General features: G+C 52.5%; 1 protein-coding gene and 2 pseudogenes across 4 annotated transcripts; 1 reads left to right on the top strand and 2 right to left on the bottom strand.

Annotated features, from left to right (window-relative positions):
* Positions 1-2639: 2639 nt before the first annotated feature.
* Positions 2640-3095, top strand: LOC118723301 (annotated as a pseudogene).
* Positions 3096-9862: 6767 nt separating this feature from the next.
* On the bottom strand, positions 9863-10021 carry LOC118724967 (annotated as a pseudogene).
* A 2717-nt stretch (positions 10022-12738) lies between these two features.
* On the bottom strand, positions 12739-20850 carry FHL3 (four and a half LIM domains 3). Of its 4 annotated transcripts, XM_045584831.1 has the most exons (7): positions 20638-20805; positions 16318-16498; positions 15345-15518; positions 15073-15247; positions 13950-14119; positions 13639-13825; positions 12739-13512 (listed from the first exon to the last, which is right to left on the bottom strand). In XM_045584831.1, exons 3-7 carry the CDS (start codon positions 15498-15500, stop codon positions 13358-13360), a joined length of 843 nt encoding a protein of 280 aa, XP_045440787.1. In that variant the 5' UTR covers positions 15501-15518; positions 16318-16498; positions 20638-20805; the 3' UTR covers positions 12739-13357. The 4 variants fall into 4 exon arrangements, with proteins under 4 accessions (XP_045440787.1, XP_036301406.1, XP_045440786.1 ...); XM_036445513.2 differs by lacking the exon at positions 16318-16498 and having other exon boundaries at positions 20721-20850; XM_045584830.1 differs by lacking the exon at positions 16318-16498 and having other exon boundaries at positions 15345-15521.
* Positions 20851-23095: the final 2245 nt, after the last annotated feature.

Genomic DNA, 23095 nt, shown 5'->3' with positions numbered 1-23095 from the left:
TTATTTTTATTTTATTATTTTTTAAATATACATTTTTATTGATTTTTTACAGAGAAGAAGGGAGAGAGATAGAGAGCTAGAAACATCGATGAGAGAGCCATCAATCAGTTGCCTCCAGCATACCCTCTACTGGGGATGTGCCTGCAACCAAGGTACATGCCCTTGACCGGAATCAGACCTGGGATCTTTCAGTCCGCAGGCGGATGCTCTATCCACTGAGCCAAAACAGCTTCGCCATAAATCTTTCTTTTTAAAACGTCACCTAGACCCATAATTGGGCAAACCACAGCTCGTGAGTTTGCCACTCTGTTTACTAATGAGTTTGCCAACCACTGACCTAGACAGTTAGAGATCAAGTAAGGAAGAGATTGGGGCATATTTAAATTTAAATTCAGTGAAGGTGACTGGGACAATGAATAATAACAAACGGGGACAGATGTCTCTGGTTTTTTGTTTGTTTTGTTTTGTTTTAATATATTTTATTGATTTTTTACATTGAGGAAGGGAGAGGGATAGAGAGTTAGAAACATCAACCAGCTGCCTCCTGCACACCCCCTTCCGGGGATGTGCCCGCATCCAACGTACACGCCCTTGACCGGAATCGAACCTGGGACCCTTCAGTCCTCAGGCTGAGGCTCTATCCACTGAGCCAAATCGGTTTCGGCTGTCTCTGGGTTTTTACTTATTTATTTATTTATTTTTAAAATATATTTTATTGATTTTTTACAGAGAGGAAGGGAGAAAGAGAGCTAGAAATGTTGATGAGAGAGAAACATCAACCAGCTGCCTCTTGCACACCCCCTACCGGGGATGTGCCGGCAACCTATGTACATGCCCTTGACCGGAATTGAACCTGGGACCTTTCAGTCCGCAGACAGATGCTCTACCACTGAGCCAAACCGGTTTCGGCTGTCTCTGGGTTTTTAATACTCTTTACCTGAAAGGTGAAGTTGAATATAGGTTGATCTGGGAAGACGGTGACATGGGGAACCATATTAAACTTGGTAAATGGAGCAACAAGTGGCAGGTATTTGTCTTTAATTGGTTTAGGGTTTGGGTGACATCCAGCAATCAGTGAAAATTTCCTCCCTTAGCAGCACTCTCAGAGAGTTTTAGTAAAATATTATTTTTCAGGGGGGGGGGGGGGAGAAATGAGGGAGAGAGTAAGAAAAGGAAGAACAATTGGGTTTGTTATCATGTTGATAATCTTCTCAAAAATAAAAGTCAGCCTTATAAGCAAAGACCAACAGAGATAAAGACAATAAATTTAAGTTAAGAATCTCTGGAAGAATTGGTGTGATGCAGGCCTGGTCCATTTTCTTGGAAATAGTTGTTTACTTCAGCTGTTGTCTTCTTCTCATCCTGTTGCCTAGATTTTGGTCAGAGTTTGTTTCTGGGACTTTGCTCAAGGGTCTGGTTAACTGAGAAATGAAACCGTGAGTCAACGCCACGGAATTTAGTAATAGATCGGTCAGAAGGACCTGATAAGGTCCTGTCTAGCTGGGATGGAAGAGTCTGCATTGGTGTCTTTTCCAGCAATAAAACGCCCGGGCCTGAGGCTCTGAGGACATTCCTTGTCTCCCAGGAACCACTGTTACGTTGTAGGGTGTTGATAAGCTCCTTGCAGTGATGCAGGAGATCTCTTTTGGTGCAGTTCTTCATCTGGGTGCATAGCACGACCTGTGATCATCTCAAAGGTGAAAATTTGTGTCTTTCAGTGGGAGTAGAAAGAAAAGTTAAGGTGGGTTCAGGAAGGCCTTGGGCCATGACAGACTAAATGCCATGCAAATTTCTGCCAACCAAGTATTTATTTTTCCATTGGTTTGTTCTACCAATCCAGAGGATTGGGGATGATAAAATGGAAATGCTGATGGATAGGCCAACTTTTACAAACATTTGAAAAATCTATCCTCTAAAATGAGTTCCTCAATCACTATTAAGCTCTTGAGGGATTCCTGAAGTTATAATAATTAAAAAAATATTTTCTATCGGTTTCAGAGAGGAAGGGAGACAGAAAGAGATAGAAACATCAATGATGAGAATCATCGATTGGCTGCCTCCTGCACCTTCCCCTCCCTGCCCACTCCGTGGAGCCTGCAACCAACCTGAAATTGAACCATGACCCTGACCTCCTGGTTCATAGGTCAATGCTCAATCCCTGAGCCATGCTGGTTGGACAGACTGATTTTTCCTAATAGACCTTAGCTACTGCCAGGGCCATGGCAAGGGAAAGCCTCAGCCCAATGTGAAAACACACAGATCATGATTAGCACGTATAATATACCCACATGAGAAGGGGACGTTGGATTCAATCTAATTGCCATACCTCTAAAGGACCCATTAGGAATGGGAAGTGGCCCAGAGAGGGTTTCCCAGGGTTATAGTTTGGACAAATTTTGCCCATCTTAGATGCCTGGTGGGCAATAGTGGGTAAAGAGTCCCATCAACATTCTTTTCTTCATTGGATCATTTTCTCGGTGTTTTAAGGACTTAAATCATCGATGAAGTTTAAAATCTCCCTTTGGAGATTGTTGGGGAGGACAGGGTGGTGAGTAGGTCCTAGCTATAAGCATCAAGAAGAATCAAAGGGGAGGGGCTCCGGGCTGGGGCAGGGGGCGGTGGGGGCCGCTGGCCGCGGGCCGCGCGGGGGGTCGGGGGGGCCGGGTCCCCCGTTCATGCCGGCCCGCTGCCCCCAGGACGTTTTCCTTATGATCCGCGCCACAAGACCACCATCTTCAGTGAACGGACGCCAAGGAGTCGAGCACCGTGTTCGAGCTGAAGCGCATCGTCGAGGGCATTCTCAAGCGGCCGCCCCACGAGGAGCGGCTGTACAAGGATGATCAACTTCTGGATGACAGCAAGACCCTGGGCGAGTGTGGCTTCACCAGTCAAACAGCGAGGCCACAGGCTCCAGCCACCGTGGGGCTGGCCTTCCGGGCAGATGATGCATTTGAAGCTCTGCGCACTGAGCCCTTCTCCAGCCCTCCAGAGCTGCCTGACGTGATGAAGCCACAGGATCAGGAAGCAGTGCCAATGAACAAGCCGTGCAGTGAAAGGGCCTGGGGCCTGCTCCTCCCCAGTGCTCCACCCCCCCACCCCCCAATAAAAGAGATTTGGGTGTCAAAAAAAAAAAAAAAAAATCAAAGGAACAGCGTTGCTTAATCCATTTCCCCCCCTACATCCTCCAGAGCAATGGCATGAGGTTTGCCTGGTCTTTGGTCTAAGTGAGGAAATGGAGGGAGGGCAGGAGTAGATGGTTCCTATAGGCAGGGTTGTTGTTATCTCCTGTGAAATAGCCAGGAGATAGTTTCTTGCGCTTTGGGGAAGAAGAATGTCCCTGAATGTTAAGAAGAAAAAAAAGGTTCTGAAAGTCAGTATGGCATCTGGGAGTGCCAGGACATAGTTTGTCTTTAATTTTCTGTCCAGATGTGGTAGGGATACCAGCATGGCAAAGTCATGGATTACTCCAAGAGCATATTGTCTGTCAGTATAGTATTGATAGTTTTATCTTTGGCTAATAAACGAGCTTAGTAAGGGCATGTAGTTCTTCCCGTTGGGCAGGTTTGGCCTCAAGTAGAGGCTTCATTCTATGATTGTATTAAGGGAGACAGTGGCACATTTAGCTCTGTAATTGCCATTGGGTTCCCTTAAATCGGATCCGCTGGTGAACCATTCATAGTCTACATTGGAAAGTGGGGTTTCGTGTATACCCCAGTTGTGGGGTAAGGATTTGGTCAGTCAACGAAATGCAGTCATGGGGGATGTTATTCATCTGGAAAAGGAAGTAGGGTACAGGAGAAAGTACTATTGTAGTAAGTTGCTTTGAGAGATAGTAAGGTGGGGTGAAGACAGAGGAGGACTTTATATTTGGCTGGATGACTAGCTGAAAGATTCTGAGTATGAAAAGAATTAAGGAGAGCTTCAGCGGAGTGTGGGACATACACAGTAAGAAGAGATCACCAGCTTTTCAGTAGCCTTATAAGGATGGAAACAGTGACAACTGCCTTAAGGCAAGGGGGAAGTCCTTGAACAACTAGATCTAATTGCTGACTAGACTATTTTATAGGCCTATTTTACAACCCCATGTGATTGAGTAAGAGCCCCTAGATTCTAGAGGTCACTTCGGGGTCATAAGTGAAGATGTGAAAAGGGAGGTTATAATTTGGATGCTTAGGTCTCAGCTAAGGTAAGCTGAGTTTTTATTCTTTCAGCTTAATGTTAATCAGCTTAACAATAACCCACAACTTTCGGACCAACTATTCTTTCAAAAGATTGTTAGGCCCAGCGGTGTGGCTCAGGGTTGATTGTTGCCCTATGAACCAGGAGGTCACGGTTCGATTCCTGGTCAGAGCACATGTCTGGGTTTCGAACTTGATCCCCAGTAGGGGACGTGCAGCCCATCAATGATTCTATTTCAACATTGTTGTTTCTCTTTCTGAAATAAATAAGAACATATTAAAAAAAAATTGATGGACATCAGAGGTCCATTGTAGGGAGTCAGAAGAGGAATTCTTGAGTAGGTCATAAGTGGTTGAGACAGTAAGAAAAAATTAAGAAGCCAGTTCTGACAATCATGGACTGTCAAGGAATGACTGACTATATTATTTATGGCTGAGGTCTTGAACAAATTTCCATCCTTTTCCATTGGGTTTGCAGATGGGTAAGATGGGGGTAACACAAGGGCTGCCCCTAGGAATGTTTAGGCATCTATAATAATAAAAGCATAATATGGTAATTAGATCTGATGACCTTCTGGACAAAGCCAGGGCTGCGAGGGAAACCCAGGTCTCGGGTACCAGCAGCTAGGGGAAGGAAGGACTACTCTTGCATGAATTTCATGCATCAGGCCTCTAGTGTGTACAATATATATATAATCCTAGCCAAGGCCTCAGGATTTAGAGGGTATTATTTAATACTATAGACCCAGGTGGGGTCCCTTGGCAGGGCCTGCAGGGATCAGGCTGAAACCGGCATCCAACGACCCCTGAGGGATATAGTAGTGTGTGAAGCAGCCAATGGTCAGGGAGGAGCTGCTCCTGCTCATCCTGGCCCTGCTCATTCCAACCCTTCTCATCCCGGTCAGCTGAACAGTGCTCCAGCTATGGGAGCACACTGACCACCAGGGGACAGCTCCTGTGTTAAGCGTCTGCCCCCTGGTGGCCAGTGAGCATCATAGCGACTGGTTGACCAGTTGTTCAGTCATTGGGTCACTTAGGCTTTTATATATAAAGATTGAGGAAGAGGGATTTTTTTTTTAATATATATTTTTTTATTTCAGAGAGGAAGAGGGAGAGAGAGATAGAAACATCAATGATGAGAGAGAATCATTGATTGGCTGCCTCCTGCACACCCCACACTGGGGATCAAGCCCACAACCCAGGCATGTGCCCTTGGCTGGAATTGAACCCAGGACCCTTTAGTCTGCAGGCCAATGCTTTATCCAAGTAGCTAAACCAGCTAGGGCGAGGAAGAGTTTTTGGGGTCTGTGTTTTACTTGGGGTTCTGAATGCGCATGGCCCACATCAGGTTTGGACTGTGCCCATGGGCCTTTGGGCAGCACTGGGAGAACGGGATGTATGTAGTTGATGAGACTAGTTAAATAAATGGAGATTTGGGGGAGAGCCACTCTAGAGATAGGATCCCTGGTGAGAAAAGGAAATATGGGCTTGGTAGGTTTCTAAAAAGTCTCTTCCCAGGAGGCTGATAGAATGAGTCATAAATGATAATAATTACTGGTAAGAGGTCTCAATTGAAAAGAGATGAGTAAGGATTTAGAGAGTGACATAGGTTGGTTGGCTGCTCTGACCATCTAGATAGCATCATGAAAGCATGTTGGGGTTTGAGGACAGAGAGGGTGGCTCTAGTGTCAATTAGAGCTCTAGCCAGTTCTTCCCCAACTGGTTCGTTTTAAGTGGTGGAAATGTCCCCTTAATGTCCCTGGAGCATCTCTAGACCTGCTTAAAGAATGGGGGTTGGGCAGGGACAGGTTTGGCTCAGTGGATAGAGCGTCGGCCTGCAGACTGAAAAGTCCCGGATTCGATTCCGGGCAAGGGCATGTACCTTGGTTGTGGGCACATCCCCAGTGGGGGGTGTGCAAGAGGCAGCTGATCGATGTCTCTCTCTCATTGATGTTTCTAGCTCTCTATCCCTTTCTCTTCCTATCTGTGAAAAATCATTAAAATATATTTTAAAAAAAGAAAAAAAAAGAATGAGAGTTGGTAAACATTATCAGGGTTTCGTTATAGTCATTGTTTGTATTTGAGACAGTCCTTTTTAAAGTGTCCAAGTATTTACAGACTCCCCCCCCCCTACACACACGCACCCAAGTTTCTGATTTTGATTTTGAGAGACTGTAATTTGGGGGCATGTCTTTCTCTTTTAAAAGTTTTATTAGACGAGATCTGGCGCATTCAGGGTGGTATGGCTGTAGACGAAAATTTTTATTAGTATTTACTTTATATTGAATTTATTCCTAGGTCATAAGTTTTGTTTCTTCAGTTTCAGCTGGGATATATTTTTTTCTGGGATATATTTTCCTCTTCTGGTTTAGGAACAATCTGCACGTTTTCAGTAAGGATCCTGTGTGTCGTAAGGAGAGCTTATGTATGGGTTAATCCACCGTGGGCTCTGGAAGTTGCATACCACATCCTGGGAGCTTTGTTCACCTGGATGCACTCAATGACCAGAGACTCTATATCTAAACACTTAAGTTCAGCATTACTCTCTGTGTTTTTTTTTTAGCACGTGCAGCAAACATTCAGCACTCTTTTTTGGCCACCGACCCTGTGTCCAGCCCCACTGTTTCACCTGGGCACACCTACCAACTCCACAGTGTAACGATGGGATGACACACATTACTTCTGGAAAGTGACATCCTTCAGATCCTTGCTGGTTTTTTGGACACTCAAACCCTTGATAGCCTGGGCAGTTTCACGAGTGTTCTTAAAATGAGCATGAATATTTGAATCTCTTGATTTGTATGGTTTTGTGGGTGTTTCTGGGTCAAGTGAATAAAGAACCATTTTCAGAGATCACCTCTGGCTACTTTTGAGAAGAGTGGGGCATCTCTCTCTCTTTTTAAAAGTATTTATTTCTCAGCTTTAAGAAAATACATTTTTTATTGATTTTAGAGAGGTAGGGAGAGATAGAAACATCAATGATGAGAGAATCATTGATCTGCTGCCTTCTGCACACCTCACACCTCTATGCCCAGTGTGAGGTGTGCAGAAGGCAGCAGATCAATGATTCTCTCATGTGCTCTGGCCCATAATCAATCCATTAATATCAGTTCATAGGACAACTCTTTTTTTTTTTTTAAATATATATTTTATTGATTTTTTTACAGAGAGGAAGGGAGAGAGATAGAGAGCGAGAAACATCGACCAGCTGCCTCTTGCACACCCCCTACCGGGGATGTGCCTGCAACCAAGGTACATGCCCCTGACTGGAATCGAACCTGGGACCTTTCAGTCCGCAGACGACACTCTACCACTGAGCCAAACCGGTTTCTGCTCATAGGACAACTCTTAACCACTGAGCCACACCAGCCAAGCAGGACATCTCTTTTTAATTGTTATAGTTGGAGTGCCAGAGTTTAGCAATCTTTTCCTGATAATCTAGGGCTACGTAGCCCTAGGTTTCTGTCTTTCTCTAAAGTCTTACATAGCTAGTTAGCCAAAGAGGCTATATTATGGGGTTATTTTGTGGCCCAGTTAAGGTCATGTTTTACCAAAGTACTAAAGCTAGCCACAATTATGGCATTGAACAGATTGAGAGTTTCATTATTCGATTTTTTAATCCCTGAATTTTATTGGAAAGTCCGTTCAGTTCTATCAAAATAGTGAGGAACAGGTTTGTCTTTTCTCTGTAGACAACGGTGTATGGCTTTCCAAAAGACTTGGCAAGGAAAGATTTGAGGAATAATTTAGTGGCCTGTGTGCCTTCTCAGAGCCCTGGGCACCAAAGTCCTCCTGAGGTTCATTCCAATCAGCGGCCAACAAATATTTCCAGGCTAAACAGTTCCTACAAACATGTGAATAATGTGATAAAGATCCGAAAACCCAGGCTGATAGGCACTGATAATGAGATTGAAATGCCATTCAAATTCAAGGGGATTAATCCTAGGGTCAGGGAAGCCCTTTACTGGGGCCATAAATTCAAACTTAGTCCAAGCAGTATAAGAATTCTGATGGTCTCCATCATCCAATTCAACCTTAAAAGGAACTATTAAGTAAGGGGAAGGAAGGTCTGGTGCATTAAGAGAAGTAGACATCAGGAGAGGAGAAAACAGGAAGTTCAGAAAGATCAGAAAAGAGAGAGAAAATTGGGGTGTGACGTGGGAGTGGTGGAAGAGGTGAAGAGGGTGTTTTCTCTGGAGGGGGTGTCTAGCTTCAGAATAACATGGGCGAAATTTAGAGAGTTCCCCAGTGGTTCCTCTTTAACTTCAATTTCACAGGTGCAAATTCCTTTTTCTAATTTATCAAGGTGTTTATTCCATTTAAAATTATTCTATTTAAGAGGGGATAATGGGTTTCACTTAGTGCTCTCAAGGTACCAGTTAAAGAAAGCCTCCCATTGTCTTTGGGAGGTTTGGTATTTTCTTTGTGCCGATTGTGCTTGCAAATAAGCAAGTTGTGAAATCTCAGAGCCCCATCCGGGTCAGCAAAATTTAAGATCATGCTGGGTCTGAGTGATATTTGTCCAAAGACCCAGCCAGAGACAACTTTCTGCACCATAGGCCCTGTGCATAAAGGTGGCTGGGGTACCAGAGGGTGGCTGGTTATTGAATGGGAGCTTAGAACATGGACTGTCCATTAACACCTTCAAGTGGCCCTTAAGCCTCACTGCCCCCACAAAACTTAATGGATGAGGTCCCAAAGAGCCATATGGACCAAGTCCAAATCGAATCTTGCTGGTGCTGAGGCATTGATTCTGAGATGGCATTGGGAGGAGAGCCTGGGGGCTGCTGCAAATCCCACTGCTGCCATCGAAATGGAAACAAATTCAAATGGTGTCGGAATGAAAAAAGGAGAAAAAAAGAGGCACACTCATTGACTGCTGCCTTCTGCACTCACCTCGACCGGGAGTGGGGAGCAAACTCACAACCCAAGTGCATGCCCTTGACCAGAAATCGAACCTAGGACCCTTCTAACCACTGAGCAACACCAGCAAGGGGCAAGACCATGTTGTGGTCTTGCTTAAATTTTTAGACACCCCGGAATAGACAAGACAAGAGTCATTATCTCAATGTTATTTTACAAACTTGTAAAATAAAAAGCAGCTGAAACCAGTTTGGCTTAGTGGATAGAGGTCTGGGGACTGAAAGGTCCCAGGTTCGATTCCAGTCAAGGGCATATACAATAGGGGGTGTGCAGGAGGCACCTGATCGATAAAAACTTGCCGTTTTATTTTACAAGTTTGTAAAATAACATTGAGATAATGACTCTTGTCTTGTCTATTCCGGGGTGTCTAAAAATTTAAGCAAGACCACAACATGGTCTTGCCCTTGCTGGTGTTGCTCAGTGGTTAGAAGGGTCCTAGGTTCGATTTCTGGTCAAGGGCATGCACTTGGGTTGTGAGTTTGCTCCCCGTTCCTGGTCGAGGTGAGTGCAGAAGGCAGCAGTCAATGTGTGTGCCTCTTTTTCCCCCATCCATTCCTCCCTTCACTCTCTCTGAAAAGCAATGGAAAAAAATATCCTCAGGTGAGGATTAACCAAAAAAAAAAAAAAAAAAAAAAAAAAAGAGGGAGAAAACTTTATTCAGGCGAATAGCTTGCAAACTGGGGAGACACAGCTTCTGGTAAACAAATGAAAATGTACTTCACTTGAGACAAAGGGGAAGATGACTTTTTGTTTTTACAAAAACCACTCAGACTGCGTCTTCTCCCTCTTCCTCTCCAAAGGGCGGGTTTCCCACTCAGGAGAGGACGCTGTACCTCCTCCCTGTGGTTTTGGGTGTGCTACACATTCAGAGGCATTCTCCAGTAACAAACTATAGAAATAATCCCTGAAAGTGTAGTCTGCTGGGGAGGGCTGTTCTTTATACCAAAGTTCCCACCCAGGTTCCTACTAGTAATTAGGTCCATTTTATGTAAATGAATATCCAATTCACACAGTTCTGATTGGTCTGAGTCACACAATTCTGATTGGTTGGGGCAGGTCTCAGTCCATTGGATGAAAGGTAAAGCAGGATATCCTTTATAACAGTTGACTCAAGCCCTAACCAGTATGACTCAGTTGGGTGGAGCATCATTATAAGCACTGAAGGGTCAGGAGTTTGATTCCTGGTTAAGGTCAATGAGAAACATCGATCATGTGCCTCCTGCACACCCCCTACTGTATATGCCCTTGACTGGAATCGAACCTGGGACCTTTCAGTCCCCAGACCTCTATCCACTAAGCCAAACTGGTTTCAGCTGCTTTTTATTTTACAAGTTTGTAAAGTAACATTGAGATAATGACTCTTGTCTTGTCTATTCCGGGGTGTCTAAAAATTTAAGCAAGACCACAACATCAGGGAGAGGACCCTGGGTACAACTCCTCACTAGAGGCTTCTCCTGCACCACTAGGAAAGAGTAAGAAATCTCCATTCAGTATTGTGGAGACTCAGGTGTATCTTTTTATTTCTTTTCTTTTTTTTCTGGGAGGGGGGTGTTTGAGGCTCAGGTTTGGGATCTACTGTATTTTATTGAATATGAGCTCCTGCAAAATGTTAATCTCCCCATTATTTTATGAAAACAAATGATCAAATAAACGAGGTCACACCTCAGATTATACGATGCATTTGCTTTCTGAGATGTTAAATCTGAAAAATGTTTATCTCGAAATCAACGACTCAGTATGGTATTTGCACATCTCTTCCTTAGATGGGTAGGTCATCTGAGCGACACCATTCACCTGATCCCTTCCTTTTTCTCAAACCTTCTCCTTCCCCACCCTGCCCAGCCAGTCACCAAGCCCTGTCTTCTCCACCCCTGCTGCCGCCTGCCTCATTATCTCTCACCTGGACCCAGCACCAGCCTCCTAACCAGCCGCTCATCTTACTCTCCTATCCATTATTCATTCCGCAGCAGCCGAGCGATCGTCTCATATCCTTGCTTAAACATTTCCACTGGCCGCTTTCCCCGCAGGGTGAGGTCTGTTTAACTTGGCGTTTGACTTTTCATGACCTGGCTTCTGCTTGCCATTTTAAGCCTCTTGGCACTTCCTCCAAACGAAATTGCTTGGTGCTTCCTCAGAGCACCCTATGTGTTTTTCTTCCAGGCCTCCAGGCTTTTTGCACCAGCTGTTTCCTAGGCTTGGACTACTCTTCCCCCAACAAGTATTTATTGAACATGTAGTAATTGCCGGGAGCTGAGAATGCAGGGCCAAGGGAGACAGGGCGAGCCCAGCCCTCCCAGGGGCCGGTGGAAGAGACAAAAATGGAAACGTATAATCATTGCATTAGAAGCCTTACACATGGTGGGCATTTGAAAATGTCAACCTCGGCCTCAGAAAGTTTAAGAATTCGAAGAGCGCCGAAACTGGTTTGGCTCAGTGGATAGAGTGTAGGCCTGCGGACTGAAAGGTCCCAGGTTCGATTCCGGTCAAGGGCAGGTACCTTGATTGCGGGCACATCCCCAGTGGGAGGTGTGCAGGAGGGAGCTGATCGATGTCGCTTTCTCTTCGATGTTTCTAACTCTCTATTCCTCTCCCTCTCTATAAGAATCAAATATATATATATATATATATATATATATATATATATATATATATATATATATATATATATATATATATATATAAATTGAAAGAGGGCCAGGGAGACAGTATGAAGCCCATCAGAACCCCGGATCTACCAGGGACTACTGTTGTACCTTGGGGGGGACTGGCCCGCGGAGTCTCCACCTCTGTGAAATGGAAACGTGCCCGCCCCACAGAATTTCAGGGAAGATTTTACACGCGATAGATATCACCACGCGGCCGTGCCGGGCCGAGGGCCCCTCCTCCACGGGAGGCGCGGCCCCCACCCCGGGGGCTGCGGGGGAGACCTGGGCGCCTCGGAGCGCCGCGGCCGGAGCGCGGGGAGCGCCCAGCCTCGGGCTCCGGCGGCGGCGGCGGGGCCGCGCGCAGACCGCAGGCCGCAGAGCCGGCAGACCGGGCGCCGGGGGAGGGGTTTGGGGGGCAGCGCTCCGCCCCATCTCCCCACTTCGGGGGCCAGCCCCCTCGGCGCGCCCCCGCTCCCGCCCTCGGGCCTTGGGGGCGGGGAGGCGGGGCCGTGACCCATTCATGCCGGGAATCGGATCCAGATGTTCCCGCGGCGCGTGCAGCTGCATCCTTGCCTTTTTTGGCGAAAAACGTGCGGCGGCGAGCGGATCCCGGGCCGCCTCCGCTAATCCTCGGGCGGAGGGGGTTAGGGAGCTGGGGGACCCGCACCGGGGGCTCTGCAGGGCTTGGGAAGGACTACTCCGGGAGGGGAGACCCACCCGTACCCCCGCGCTCCCGTAAGCCCCTCCCTTCTCCCGGGAGGAAAGAGCCCGTAGCCCTAGCCTCGGAGGGACGGTAGCAGCGTGGCGGCGGCCGGGGAGGGGGGGGGGAAAGCAGGGGGATCCCTTTCTCCGGAGAGATTTCCCATCCCGCGGCCCGCAGCTCCCCCCTCTGCCCTGCACCGAGGCCTGGAGTAGCCTCAGAGCCTCCTGGTCCGCATTGAACCCTCTTTCCCCTCCGTCCCCGGACACACACACACACAGAGCCCGTGCGGCCTCACACTGCTTTATTGCAGAATCTCTAAGGGGGTGAACCAGTCCACCCCTCTGCCCACCTCTGGGCAAATGGAGCTGAAATGAGAAAACAACGATGGATCGCGGGCCGGGCAGAACCCTGGACCCTAGGACCTTCTAGCCAGTGAGCCCCTGATCTGCTGCCCAGACAGCCCCAGCCCCGGGTACAGGAGTGGGATGGGGGTGGGGAGGGTCAGGCCTAAGTCCAGGACTTCGCAGGCACACAAGAGACCTACAGTCTGCCGAGAAGCCTAGACTGAAGGGCCTGGGTCCGAGTCCAGGTTTGGAGGGGAGGGATCTAGGGCCCTGATTTGGGGAGAGGGACTGGTCTGGGAACCACAACTCTAGGGGACAGGACTGAGTATTCTAGAGTTCAGGCTTGGGAAGGAGAGACGGATGGCAGAGGGTCCGAAGGAGCCCAGGTTTGGGGACCCCGGGCCAGGGAGTGCCAGTTTGGGTATGTTGGAGTGGGGAGGCTGGATCCTGGAGCCCAGGGGGAGCCCCAGTTTGGGGAGAGGCTGGGTCCGAGAGGCGGTTTGGAAAAGGAGCCTTAGTCCTCAGGGCCCTGGTTGGGGAGGGCCTGGGCCCAGGAGCTCTGGCTCAGGGCCCCGCCTGGCTGCAGCCCTGGCACAGCACTTTGTCTCCGTCGGGCACGAAGCCTTGGCCCACCAGGGAGGCGGAGCAGCGGGCGCAGGCGAAGCAGCTGTGGTGCCAGTGGCGGTCTTCGAAGGACACGTACTTGCCCCCACCGAGTCCTGGAGGGAGGCTGGACGTTAGCTCTGCTGACCCGGAGGGCGGTCCGGGCCCTCGGCTTCCTCCAACCCCAGATCCCCTTCCCCTGCCTGCACCCCTCCCTCTCAGTTCTCCGACCCTTCTCCCACCTGTGATGGGGCGCTTGCAGCTGCTGCACTTGGGTGCAAAGAGTTCTCCAAAACAGGCCACACAGTAGGGATCATCATCCCGGGAGGTGAACTGCTGCCCTGCCAGGGGTGTCTGGCACCCCGTGCAGACCAGGCATTCTCGATGCCAAGGCTGGTCACGGTATGTCACGCCACCCTGTGTCAGCGTCTGTGGGGGCAGCATCTGTCAGCAGGGGGGGGGTGGGGATTCCCACCCCACAACAGAGCCTTGCTCAACCCCCACCCATTCTACCGTGGGGACCAGGGCCCCACCCGGTTGGCCCAGCCCCCACCTTGCTGCAGCGGGCACAGCGAGGAGCAAACTTGTTCTCGTAGCAGGGCACGCAGTAGTGGGCGCCCTTGTCGGGCACGAAGGAACGGGAGCCCAGGGGCTGCTCACAGCCGCTGCACAGGAAGCAGTGCTCATGCCACGTCTGGCCTCCGTACTCCAGCTTCCGGGACCCTGTGGGGAACAGGGGTCCCACTCAGAAGCTGTGCGCCAAGCTCCTGAGTGCCATCCTCCGCTCTGGCCCCGTTCCCCAGGAGAATCCCGTTTCCATAGCTCAGACAGGGCGGTGTCCGTGCACATGCAGCAGGGCCCCCACCACACGTATTGTACATGCTAACCTCCCCCAAACACTGGGCATGTTGGCCAGGCACATGCTAGGCCCCCATACACTACACATGAGGGTTTGGAGTCCTCATATGGAACAGATAGGACTGTCTCATGTCATTGACATGATGACTCAGTATATGCTAGGCCCTTACGCACCAGATTTGATGGTTTTAGTACACCCACAACTACCCGACTTACACTAGCCAAGCAAGTTCTAAAGTTCTGGACACGGTAGGTTCCGTACATGCTAAGCCCCTGCATATCCCAATCATGCCCTTCTCCACATATTCTACATCCTTACACATATTAGTAAGCATGCACTCAGAACACATGTTAAGCCCTCTGTTTGTCTCTGCACTGTACCAAGTATGATAGTCTCAGCATATGCTTAGCTCCTACATGCACCAAACATGCAGCTCTTTTGGCATGCGAAGCCCCAAGGCGTGTCAGTTTGTCCATCCATGGTGAGCCCACAGGTGTATACCAGGCCCACCGGTCCAGTGCATAGTATAAGCCCTTAGGAATGTACCAGGCGTGTCAGTTCCCGTACATGCTAAGCTTTCAAGTGTATACCTGTGCATGCCAGTCCCTGTGCATGCTAAGGTCCCAAGATCATACAAGCACGACAGATCCTGCATACCCTGAGTTTCTAAGGACATGCTGCCTGTGCAGGTCTTTCCTGTATAAACCTCCACGTATGTATCAGACAGGCATTGCCAGTCCCTTGCACATGCATGAACCAACCCTGCACAGAGGCCAGGCATGCCGGTCCCACACGCCAGGAGCCCCCGGGGACGTACCCGGCATGACGGTCTCCCCGCAGGCGGAGCACTGCGAGGAGAAGGCACTGCAGTAGCAGTCGTTGCAGAGCAGCTCGCTGTCCTGGCAGGTGAAGGGCTCGTCGGCCAGGGAGCGCTGGCAGCGGCAGCAGCGGAAGCAGCCCTCGTGGAAGTGGCGGTCTTCGTAGAATAGCTCCTGCCGGAAGCAGAAGCATCGCAGGGGCACTGGCACCTCTATCCCCTCCCTCCAGCCTCCGCCCGCTCCCTGCCCCTCTGCCCGGGCTGGTCCTTACCCTCGAGTCATGCCCGATCAGCTGCTGGCACTCGGCACAGGTGTTGGCGAAGGTGTTGTCGTAGCAGGGGACGCAGTAGGGGCCGTTGTCCGTCTGGATGTATTTCCGGCCGTACAGGGACTCGCTGCATTTTGCACAGTCAAAGGCCTCACTCATGGTGGCGGCGAGCGAGCCCTGCTAGGGACACAAGGGGCAACAGGGTCACCAAGGAGGGCTGCGGCTTCACTCCTTGCAGGAGCCTTGGCATTACATAAAGAGCAAGAGGCCAGGCGTAGAAAATGCCAGGTCAGCCCAGCCGGTGTGGCTCAGTGGCTGGGTGTCAACCTTTGAACCAGGTCACTGGTTTGATTCCTGGTCAGGGCACATGCCCGGGTTGTGGGCTCGATCCCCAGTGTGGGGCGTGCAGGAGGCAGCCGATCAATGATTCTCTCTCGTCATTGATGTCTCTCTCTCTCTCCCTTCCTCTCTGAATTTAATTAAAAAAAAAAAATTTTTTTTTAAAGAAAGAAAATGCCAGGTCAGAGTAGGTGGGGAAAGGGTGTTGCTGGGAACCCAGGCGTCCCTGCATGTCTGTTTCTATATTTAACGGTGGGGGTAGAAAGGGGTCAGGAAAAAATCAGGAAGCAGAAGTTGTTTTCTTATCTGGGCCCTGGCAGATCTGGGGCGAGGGGGCTTTTCCTGGGTCAGTGACTCATTTCCTGCCCCGGCCTGAGCTTAGCCCCCACTGTCCCTACTGTCCCCAAGGGGGCAAGAGCAGGGGCAGAGGGCCACCCCATCCTCTCCCATAGGAACAGCACTCCCACCCTCGCCTGAAGCGACCCTCGGGATGCAGATAAAGGAGCTCCAGGCGCGGGAGCATAGGGATGGGAAGGGGCTGTTCCTGTCTGTCCCCATCCAGGAAGCAGTGGGATGTCGGAGGTACGCTGAGCGGATGAATGGTGGAGGTGGAGGAGGCGATGTCATTGAGCCTCACCTCCCAGGAGAGTCAGCTCAGCAATGAGGACTTCAGGGGCCCGGCCTGGGTTTCAGCAGGAAGGAAATCCTGCAAGCTGGACCTGGGCAAGCTTCCCCAGCTGGACTCTCTGCTCTCACCCCCCGCCTGGTCTCTGGTCGCACCAGCCTGGGCAGCCCGTGGCCTGCAACATCTGCGGCAGCTGTGGCAGCCCAGACGGCCAGATGTCAGGTTTTACCAGCAACAGGGAGAGAAAAGGGAAATGAGCCGCCCGGGGAGGGAGAGGGGAACTGGAGACAGATTGTGCAGCGTGCCTCCCTGCCATCTCCTGCTGGGGGGCATCACGCTTGGCAGCATCTGGCAAAACCCAGGAATCTTTCCATCCCCTGGGTCACAACGTCCCTCCTCCTGCCTCTGGGAGAGACAGCCTCTCCCCAGCTTTCCTGGTTTCTAAGGGTTTGGGGCGGGGGAGTGAAGGGTGAGAGAGGGAGCCACGGAAGACATTTTCTCCCCAAAATCAGACCCCCTCTCGGGTGGGGAGTCAGGCAAGGGGGAGCCCTAAGAGCTGTTGCTGCAGACACCCACTCCCCCCACCAAACCTCAGACACTTTCCATTTTCTCAGGAACAAAGCATGTTTGCGGGATGAGGTCATCCACACAGCTGCCTCTGGAACAGGAGCGTGGGGAGTGGGGGTGGTGGTGGGGAAATGGGGTTCCTGGTCCCTTCGGTTGCCCCTGACACCAGACTCTCGCCCCAGAGTCAGTGCTCCCCACCTCCGGCCTCCTCCATCCTGAAGCCTGCTCTCCGAGGACAGGGGTCCCGGGGTGGGCTGAGAGGAGGCCCCAGGACCCATCGGAAGGCCATGTCCTCACAGCACATAGGAGCCCGGGGAGTACAAAGGAACCCACCAACCTACTCCCTCCACGTCAGACCTCAGGAACTGGCAGTCCCCAGAGCCTGCCCTGGCTCCAGTTGAAGGGAAAGCCCTCCTTTTCTCAGCCACCCACAGTGGGAAATTCTCGCCAACAAGCGTTTGCTCTGCCTTGGAGTTCAGATTCCAGGCGCCAACGGACGCCCCAAGCCTGTAGGATCTGGCTCTTGGGAAGGGAAGGCTCGTGAGCTCATAGCCGTCCTTCTGTGCGGTGCGAGGACACTCACTTCATACCCTGGCCAGGGCCTGAGGCCACCAGGAGCTGGCGTCTTCAGAGCAGGGACTTCTGGGGTAGGGGCTATGCTGCAGGGTGGAGGGTACCCTCGCTAGAAACCCCGCTTCCTACTGCTCAGGCCTGGGTTTCCTCTGGCCCGGCATCTGAGGATTGCCTGGGCTGTCAGCCACGGGCAGCAGGGGGCACACAGGTGGAGTGTGGCTATGTCTCTGTCCAGGAGCGCCTGGGGCCTTTTCCTTCCTTCCTGGCTCGGCTCTGAGAAGCCGCCACCTTCCCAGGCCCATGCTAGCCCTGGCCCACCCCCTGGGAGGCACTCACCACTCTGAGACAGGGACACCCCAAATAGGGTATGGGCATGGCTTCTGTTTCTCTCCCAGAATCCCCTCGTCTGTCCAGCTGGGCTCCAGTGAGGACAGAGTGAAGGGCACTATCAAGGCCCACCTGTCTCTGCCCATCCCCCCCCCCCCCCCCCCCCCCCCCCCCCCCCCCCCCCGTTCCCTGGCAGCACTGGGGGACCGAGGGAGCCAGGCTTGTGTTCCTTCCTGGCGGGGAGGGCTGTGCAGCGGAGACTGCTCAGGTGGCCAGATGGCGCTCAGCTCCTACCCCCACCAGCACACACACCTCTACACCTGTCCCAGCCACCCAGCTGGCACCTCTCGGAGCTCAGAATAGCTGGATACATGGCCGTGCCATGTGGTGTGCAGAGGCTTCAGCTGTGAAATGTAAACCTGGGTGATCTTGGGCGAGCCACTCACGCTCTCTGAGCCTGTTTTCCCATCTCCTACGACCTCCTGCCTCCTGGGTTTACTGTCGGGCTGAAATGTGACGATGACAGTACCCGGATGGGGTATAACCACCAAGTTACCCACCCCCTATGTCCCAATAAAAGAAAATTCACAGGAAAAAAATTAAAATGTGATGATACTTGGAAGCACCTTGAGTTAGTTAGTTGCCAGTCAATGGAGGATATTCGTGTTTTTATTATTAACCCCTCCCTCCTACGGGGGTCAGACAATCGTTTCTCAGCCAGGCCTGGACCTGGGAACTGGCCTGGGATTTGACCTGGACATTCCTAGTGTAGGCCCGGGGAGAGAACAGGGAGGGAATCCCTGTGTCCACTTGTAAGGTGACCAGACATCCCGATTTTTAACAATTTGTCCCGCGTCCCGCGGCGTTTTAAAAAAGTCCCGATTTTTGGAAAGAATCTTTCCCAAAAAATCGGGACTTTTTAAAAACGCCCCAGGACGCGGGACAAATTGTTAAAAATCGGGACTGTCCCGCCAAAAGCGGGACGCCTGGTCACCTTACACTTGGGGCACCAAAGAAGTCCAAGCTATGAGGTCAGTCTGACTCCAGCAAGCATAACTTTGAAACCCCCCCTCACACATCTGGACACTACTCTCCTCTTGCAAAGTGCATTCCCACCCACCCACCCAACCACCGTCTCATCAGGCCTCACAAAAGGCAAGCAGGAGGGTAGGGAGGCACAGAGGCCAGGGCCCGGGCGGGGGCAGACTCAAGGTCATTCAGGTACCAGAGAGCCCAGGGGCCCTTGGCTGTTTCTCTTTCCTCAGAAACGCTGCGATAGTGGTGGGAAGGGGGAAAAAGCACCAAGAGCAGGGGGACATGAGATGCCGGGTGACATCAGCAGGACAGGAGCCCGGCTCTTCTCTCCCGCTGCCAGCCCTGCCCTTGGAAGACACCCAGGAGCCTTTCCAATCACCCGTGCCAACCGCTCAACCTTTCTGCCCCCCTCCCGCCCCCACTGTCCACCTCCCTGGCCAGGCCCCACAGCTGTGAGCCAGGATCAGCACGGACCCCTCCTCTAGCTCCCTGGAGATGACAGGAGACTAAAGGGGAGACACTGAACTCAACGCACCCCTACCCCCACCCCCTGCTCGCGGGCACCTACCCCAACCCTCCAACCCCCCTCCCTGTCCTGGGCCTGGGAGTCAGAGCAGTTTAGGGGGAAAGGGGGGGGGGGATGGGAAGCAGGATCCAGCAGCTGCTCTGGGGACAAGAGAGGAACAGTTCATTCACCCCGAGTCCCCCAGGGCTGAAGCGGCCGTCCAAGATCCGAGTTTAAAAATAAGTTGAAACTGCCTTTGTATATGCCTGGGGCTCTTGATCTTAATCTTGGTCCCAGGTCCTCTCCTCTTGGGGACTACGTTGGCCCGGAGTTTGTGTTTCCCCACATTCTTGCTTCCCAGTCTTCTGGGCCTGAGTCTCTCTCGCTCTCTGCCCGGGAGGCAGCCACGGCACCTCCATTAAATCTCAGCCTCCTGCATCCAGCGCTGTTCCGTTCCCCGGCCCTGCCTGTGTGTGTGCGCACACACCTCACAACTGTCTGTACGCAGTGGGTGTCTCTGTATCTCTCACTGGCCATCTCCCAGCAGCTCGCCTCTGTGAATTTCTACCTCTGAACACCCACGTCTGGTCTCCTTGTGTCTCTCCTGGGAAGAAAGTCTCAGTCCCCACCCCACCCCGTTCTCCATCTCTCCGCATCTCTGCGTGCCCCGGGTGTCTCTGTCTCAGGCTCTGAAGGTCTGGACAGGCCTCCAGAGGCGGGTTCACAGCCAGGCTAAGGAAGCCTAGGCTCCTGGGCCCCTCTCTCCCCCAGGATCCTGGAGTAACCGGACAACCAAGGGGGGTTCAGGCTGCCTGATTTCTGCCCCCAACCCTGGGAAGGGCCTTACAACGCAGTGGTCACTAGATTCCCTGTACGCTTTTTCCTAAAAAGCTCCACACGACCTGGGCTGGCGCCTATGCCTGGGGCTGTGTCTCATTGACTCTTAGTAAGCCCAAGTCCCGGTCCTGTTTCAAGTAACTGCAGCCTCCTGTCTGAGCCTGTCTCCCGCTCCCGGTCCCGGTCCCGGTCTCGGATTCCCATTCCACTGGGCTTTTGGGACCCTCAGTTTCTAGGACCCTCCGGTCTGTATTTAGAGACTCTGGCTTTTCCATCTCAAACTTGGCCCCCTCCCCCGGCCTCTCCCGCAGCGCCCCCGCCCCGCCGGGGCCGGAGCAGACCCTCCGGGGCTCCGCGCCCGGGCGCCCGCGGCCAGACCCGGCGGGGGCGGGGGCAGGCCGCCGCCGCTCCGCCCGCGGCTCCGGGGCCGGGACTCCGGGGCCGGGGCCGGGAGCCGGGATCGGAGCCGGGCGCGGCGGGGAGCTCACCTCGAAGCGGGCGGCGGCGGCGGGGCGCGCTCGTGGCGAGCGGGGCTGTGCGGGAAGGCGGGCCCGCGTCCCTCCGCTCCTACCTGCGGGCCGCGCCGCGCGGGGCCGAGCGAGCTGCCGGCGGCTCCCGGGCCGTGTGGGCGAGTGGGAGCGCGGCCCCAACCCCTCCCCGAGGAAGTGAGCGCCCGGCCCGGCCCGCCCCGCCCGGACCCCGCCCCCCCGCCCCTGCCCGCCGGTGCGGACCCCGCCTCCCGCCCGCGATGGCCGAGTCCAGGACTGGTGGGGGGACGGGCAGACCCCGCCCCGCCTCCCTTAGCCTGGAAGCACGCCCCAGCCCCCCTCCAGGGGCCCAGACTAACCTGGCTCTCCCACCCTGCCCCAGCGGCCAGGACCCCGCCCCTGTCCCCATGCTGCAGCTTTTCCAGCCTCTCCCTGCGTGCCCCTTCCCCCTTCTCCCCCCCCCCCCCCGGCTGCCCCCACCTCCCTGTCTCCAATCTCGGGCAAGGGGTACCGGACCCGGGACCCAGCCGATACGGGGAACCAGTCCATTTGGGGACCAAGAGCCTTCCTACCTCTTGGTGTCCTTCTCCCCCACACCAGTTCCCCCCAGGGGTCACCCTCAGCCCGAATTTAAGTGAAAGGCCCTCATCCAGCCTGGAGGAGAGGGTGGCTTTGGACCCAGGGTCATGGCCCTGTCGTCAGTGACCTCGGTGGTGGAGTGAAGAGGGGGTCCTTCCCCTACCCGCACCCCCAAAGGGACTAGACTTTCCAAGGGCCTTCTTAGCCCACATCTCTGAGTGACAAAAGCAGAAGTAGCCACCTCCTCACCTCCAGCTGCATCCCCGGGCCGGAAAAGTCCTGCCTAGGTTTCCGCAGTGCCGGGGATAGTTTTGACCTTCGAAGCCCAGGGGAGACCCTAACCCTCGGCCCCATGATTTTTAGGCGGGGAGTGTGCATGGCCAGGGCACGCCGTGGGTGGTGGGGGAACCCCTCCTCCCTCACCTCCGCGGTGTCCAGCCCTCTGGCTTCCTCGCGGTGCCCTGGAGGGAGGCTGGCGCCTGCCAGGGACACGAGGCCCCACCAGGTCTTTGAGGCCACCTCTCCTGGGAGCCTCAGGCTTGTCACTAGGAATAAATAGCCTCGATCTGGAAGGGTGGGGAGGGGAGGCGGAGGGAGGCTCGGCGGCGCTGTTTGCAAAACAAGAGACAACAAAACCGATCCTGGAAACAACCTCAGCACCTCGAGTGGGGATCCGGGTGCCACAGAGGCTCTTGGGTCCCCAGGCTGGGTCCAGCCGAGCTGTCCGCGGAGACCCATTCCCTCCCAGGCTGGGGCGCCTGGGAATCCTCCTCTGCGGTCTCTGAATCACTTGCCCGCCTTCCTGGGTCCCAAGTCCCCCCCGAAGCTAGGTTTCCTTTCAATATTAACCGTAGCTTGTTCACTATTGGTGTTCTTGATGCCTGAACTGTTATGTGCCACGAGGGCAGGCCATGGGTCCTTCCTGATCATCACCCCATTCGCAGTACCTACTGCAGCCTCTGGGTAATAAATGTCTGAAGGATGCATGAGTGACAGATGTGCTTCAGTTTGGACCCCTTCTCCCCCCGTAGTTTGGACCCTAGGCACCTGTTATTAGGAATTAGGGAGTGAGCAGCCATGGGTGGGCCCTTACTTTTTCTTTTTTTAATATATTTTATTGATTTTTTTTACAGAGAGGAAGGGAGAGGGATAGAGAGCTAGAAACATCAATGAGAGAGAAACATCGACCAGCTGCCTCCTGCACATTTTGTTACTTAGATCCCACCGGGGATGTGCCCGCAACCAAGGTACATGTCCTTGATCAGAATCGAACCCGGGACCTTCCAGTCCGCAGGTCGACACTCTATCCACTGAGCCAAACTGGTTCCGGCTGGGCCCTTTCTTTGGGGTTTGTCTAGCCGGTTTGGAGTAGAAGGCAAAACCCAGTTTGCTCTGGGGGAAGGGAGCTGGTGAGCAGCCTTCTGAAAGGGGGAGCTTATGAGGGAGTGAGGATGGCGCTGGGTCAAAGGTCGAGTTGGGGTCTCTGGTTTTTACTGGTGGCTTGAACATTCTCAAAGAGCCCACCTTTTCTGAGTTCTTCCTTTGCATGAGCCCTGTCTGAGCAGTTTATATATATGAATGTACTTGGATTTTCCAACAACGTTTGAAATGTCTCATTTTATCCCTGCTTTAAGGATGAGGAAATGGAGGCACAGAGAGAGTAAGCAGCCCGCCAAGGGCGACACAGCTAATGGCAGACTGGATTCAAATCCAGTCAGATGTTAAAACTTCTTGTGCCAAGAAAAGAATGTGGGGCTAAAAATAATATCATACTTTTTCTCCCACCTTCTAAGTTCTTCTTACTGGGCTAATCATCAAATTGACAGAGAAGATGAACAGGAGAAAATAAGTGTTTTTCTTTTTCTTTTTGCATTTATAT

This window comes from Pipistrellus kuhlii, unplaced genomic scaffold, assembly GCF_014108245.1.
Source record: "Pipistrellus kuhlii isolate mPipKuh1 unplaced genomic scaffold, mPipKuh1.p scaffold_m20_p_2, whole genome shotgun sequence".
Lineage (NCBI taxonomy): Eukaryota > Metazoa > Chordata > Mammalia > Chiroptera > Vespertilionidae > Pipistrellus > Pipistrellus kuhlii.
This window is presented reverse-complemented; position numbering and strand designations above follow the sequence as displayed.

Bases quoted from the DNA above. Each gene is read 5' to 3' on its own strand.
- FHL3 (XM_036445513.2), bottom strand. From the start codon at position 15,500: ATGAGTGAGGCCTTTGACTGTGCAAAATGCAGCGAGTCCCTGTACGGC. The intron at 15,248-15,344 runs GTAAGGACCAGC...TGCTTCCGGCAG, and splicing joins TGATCGGGCATGACTCGAGG to GAGCTATTCTACGAAGACCG. The intron at 14,120-15,072 runs GTACGTCCCCGG...TGTTCCCCACAG, and splicing joins CGGGGAGACCGTCATGCCGG to GGTCCCGGAAGCTGGAGTAC.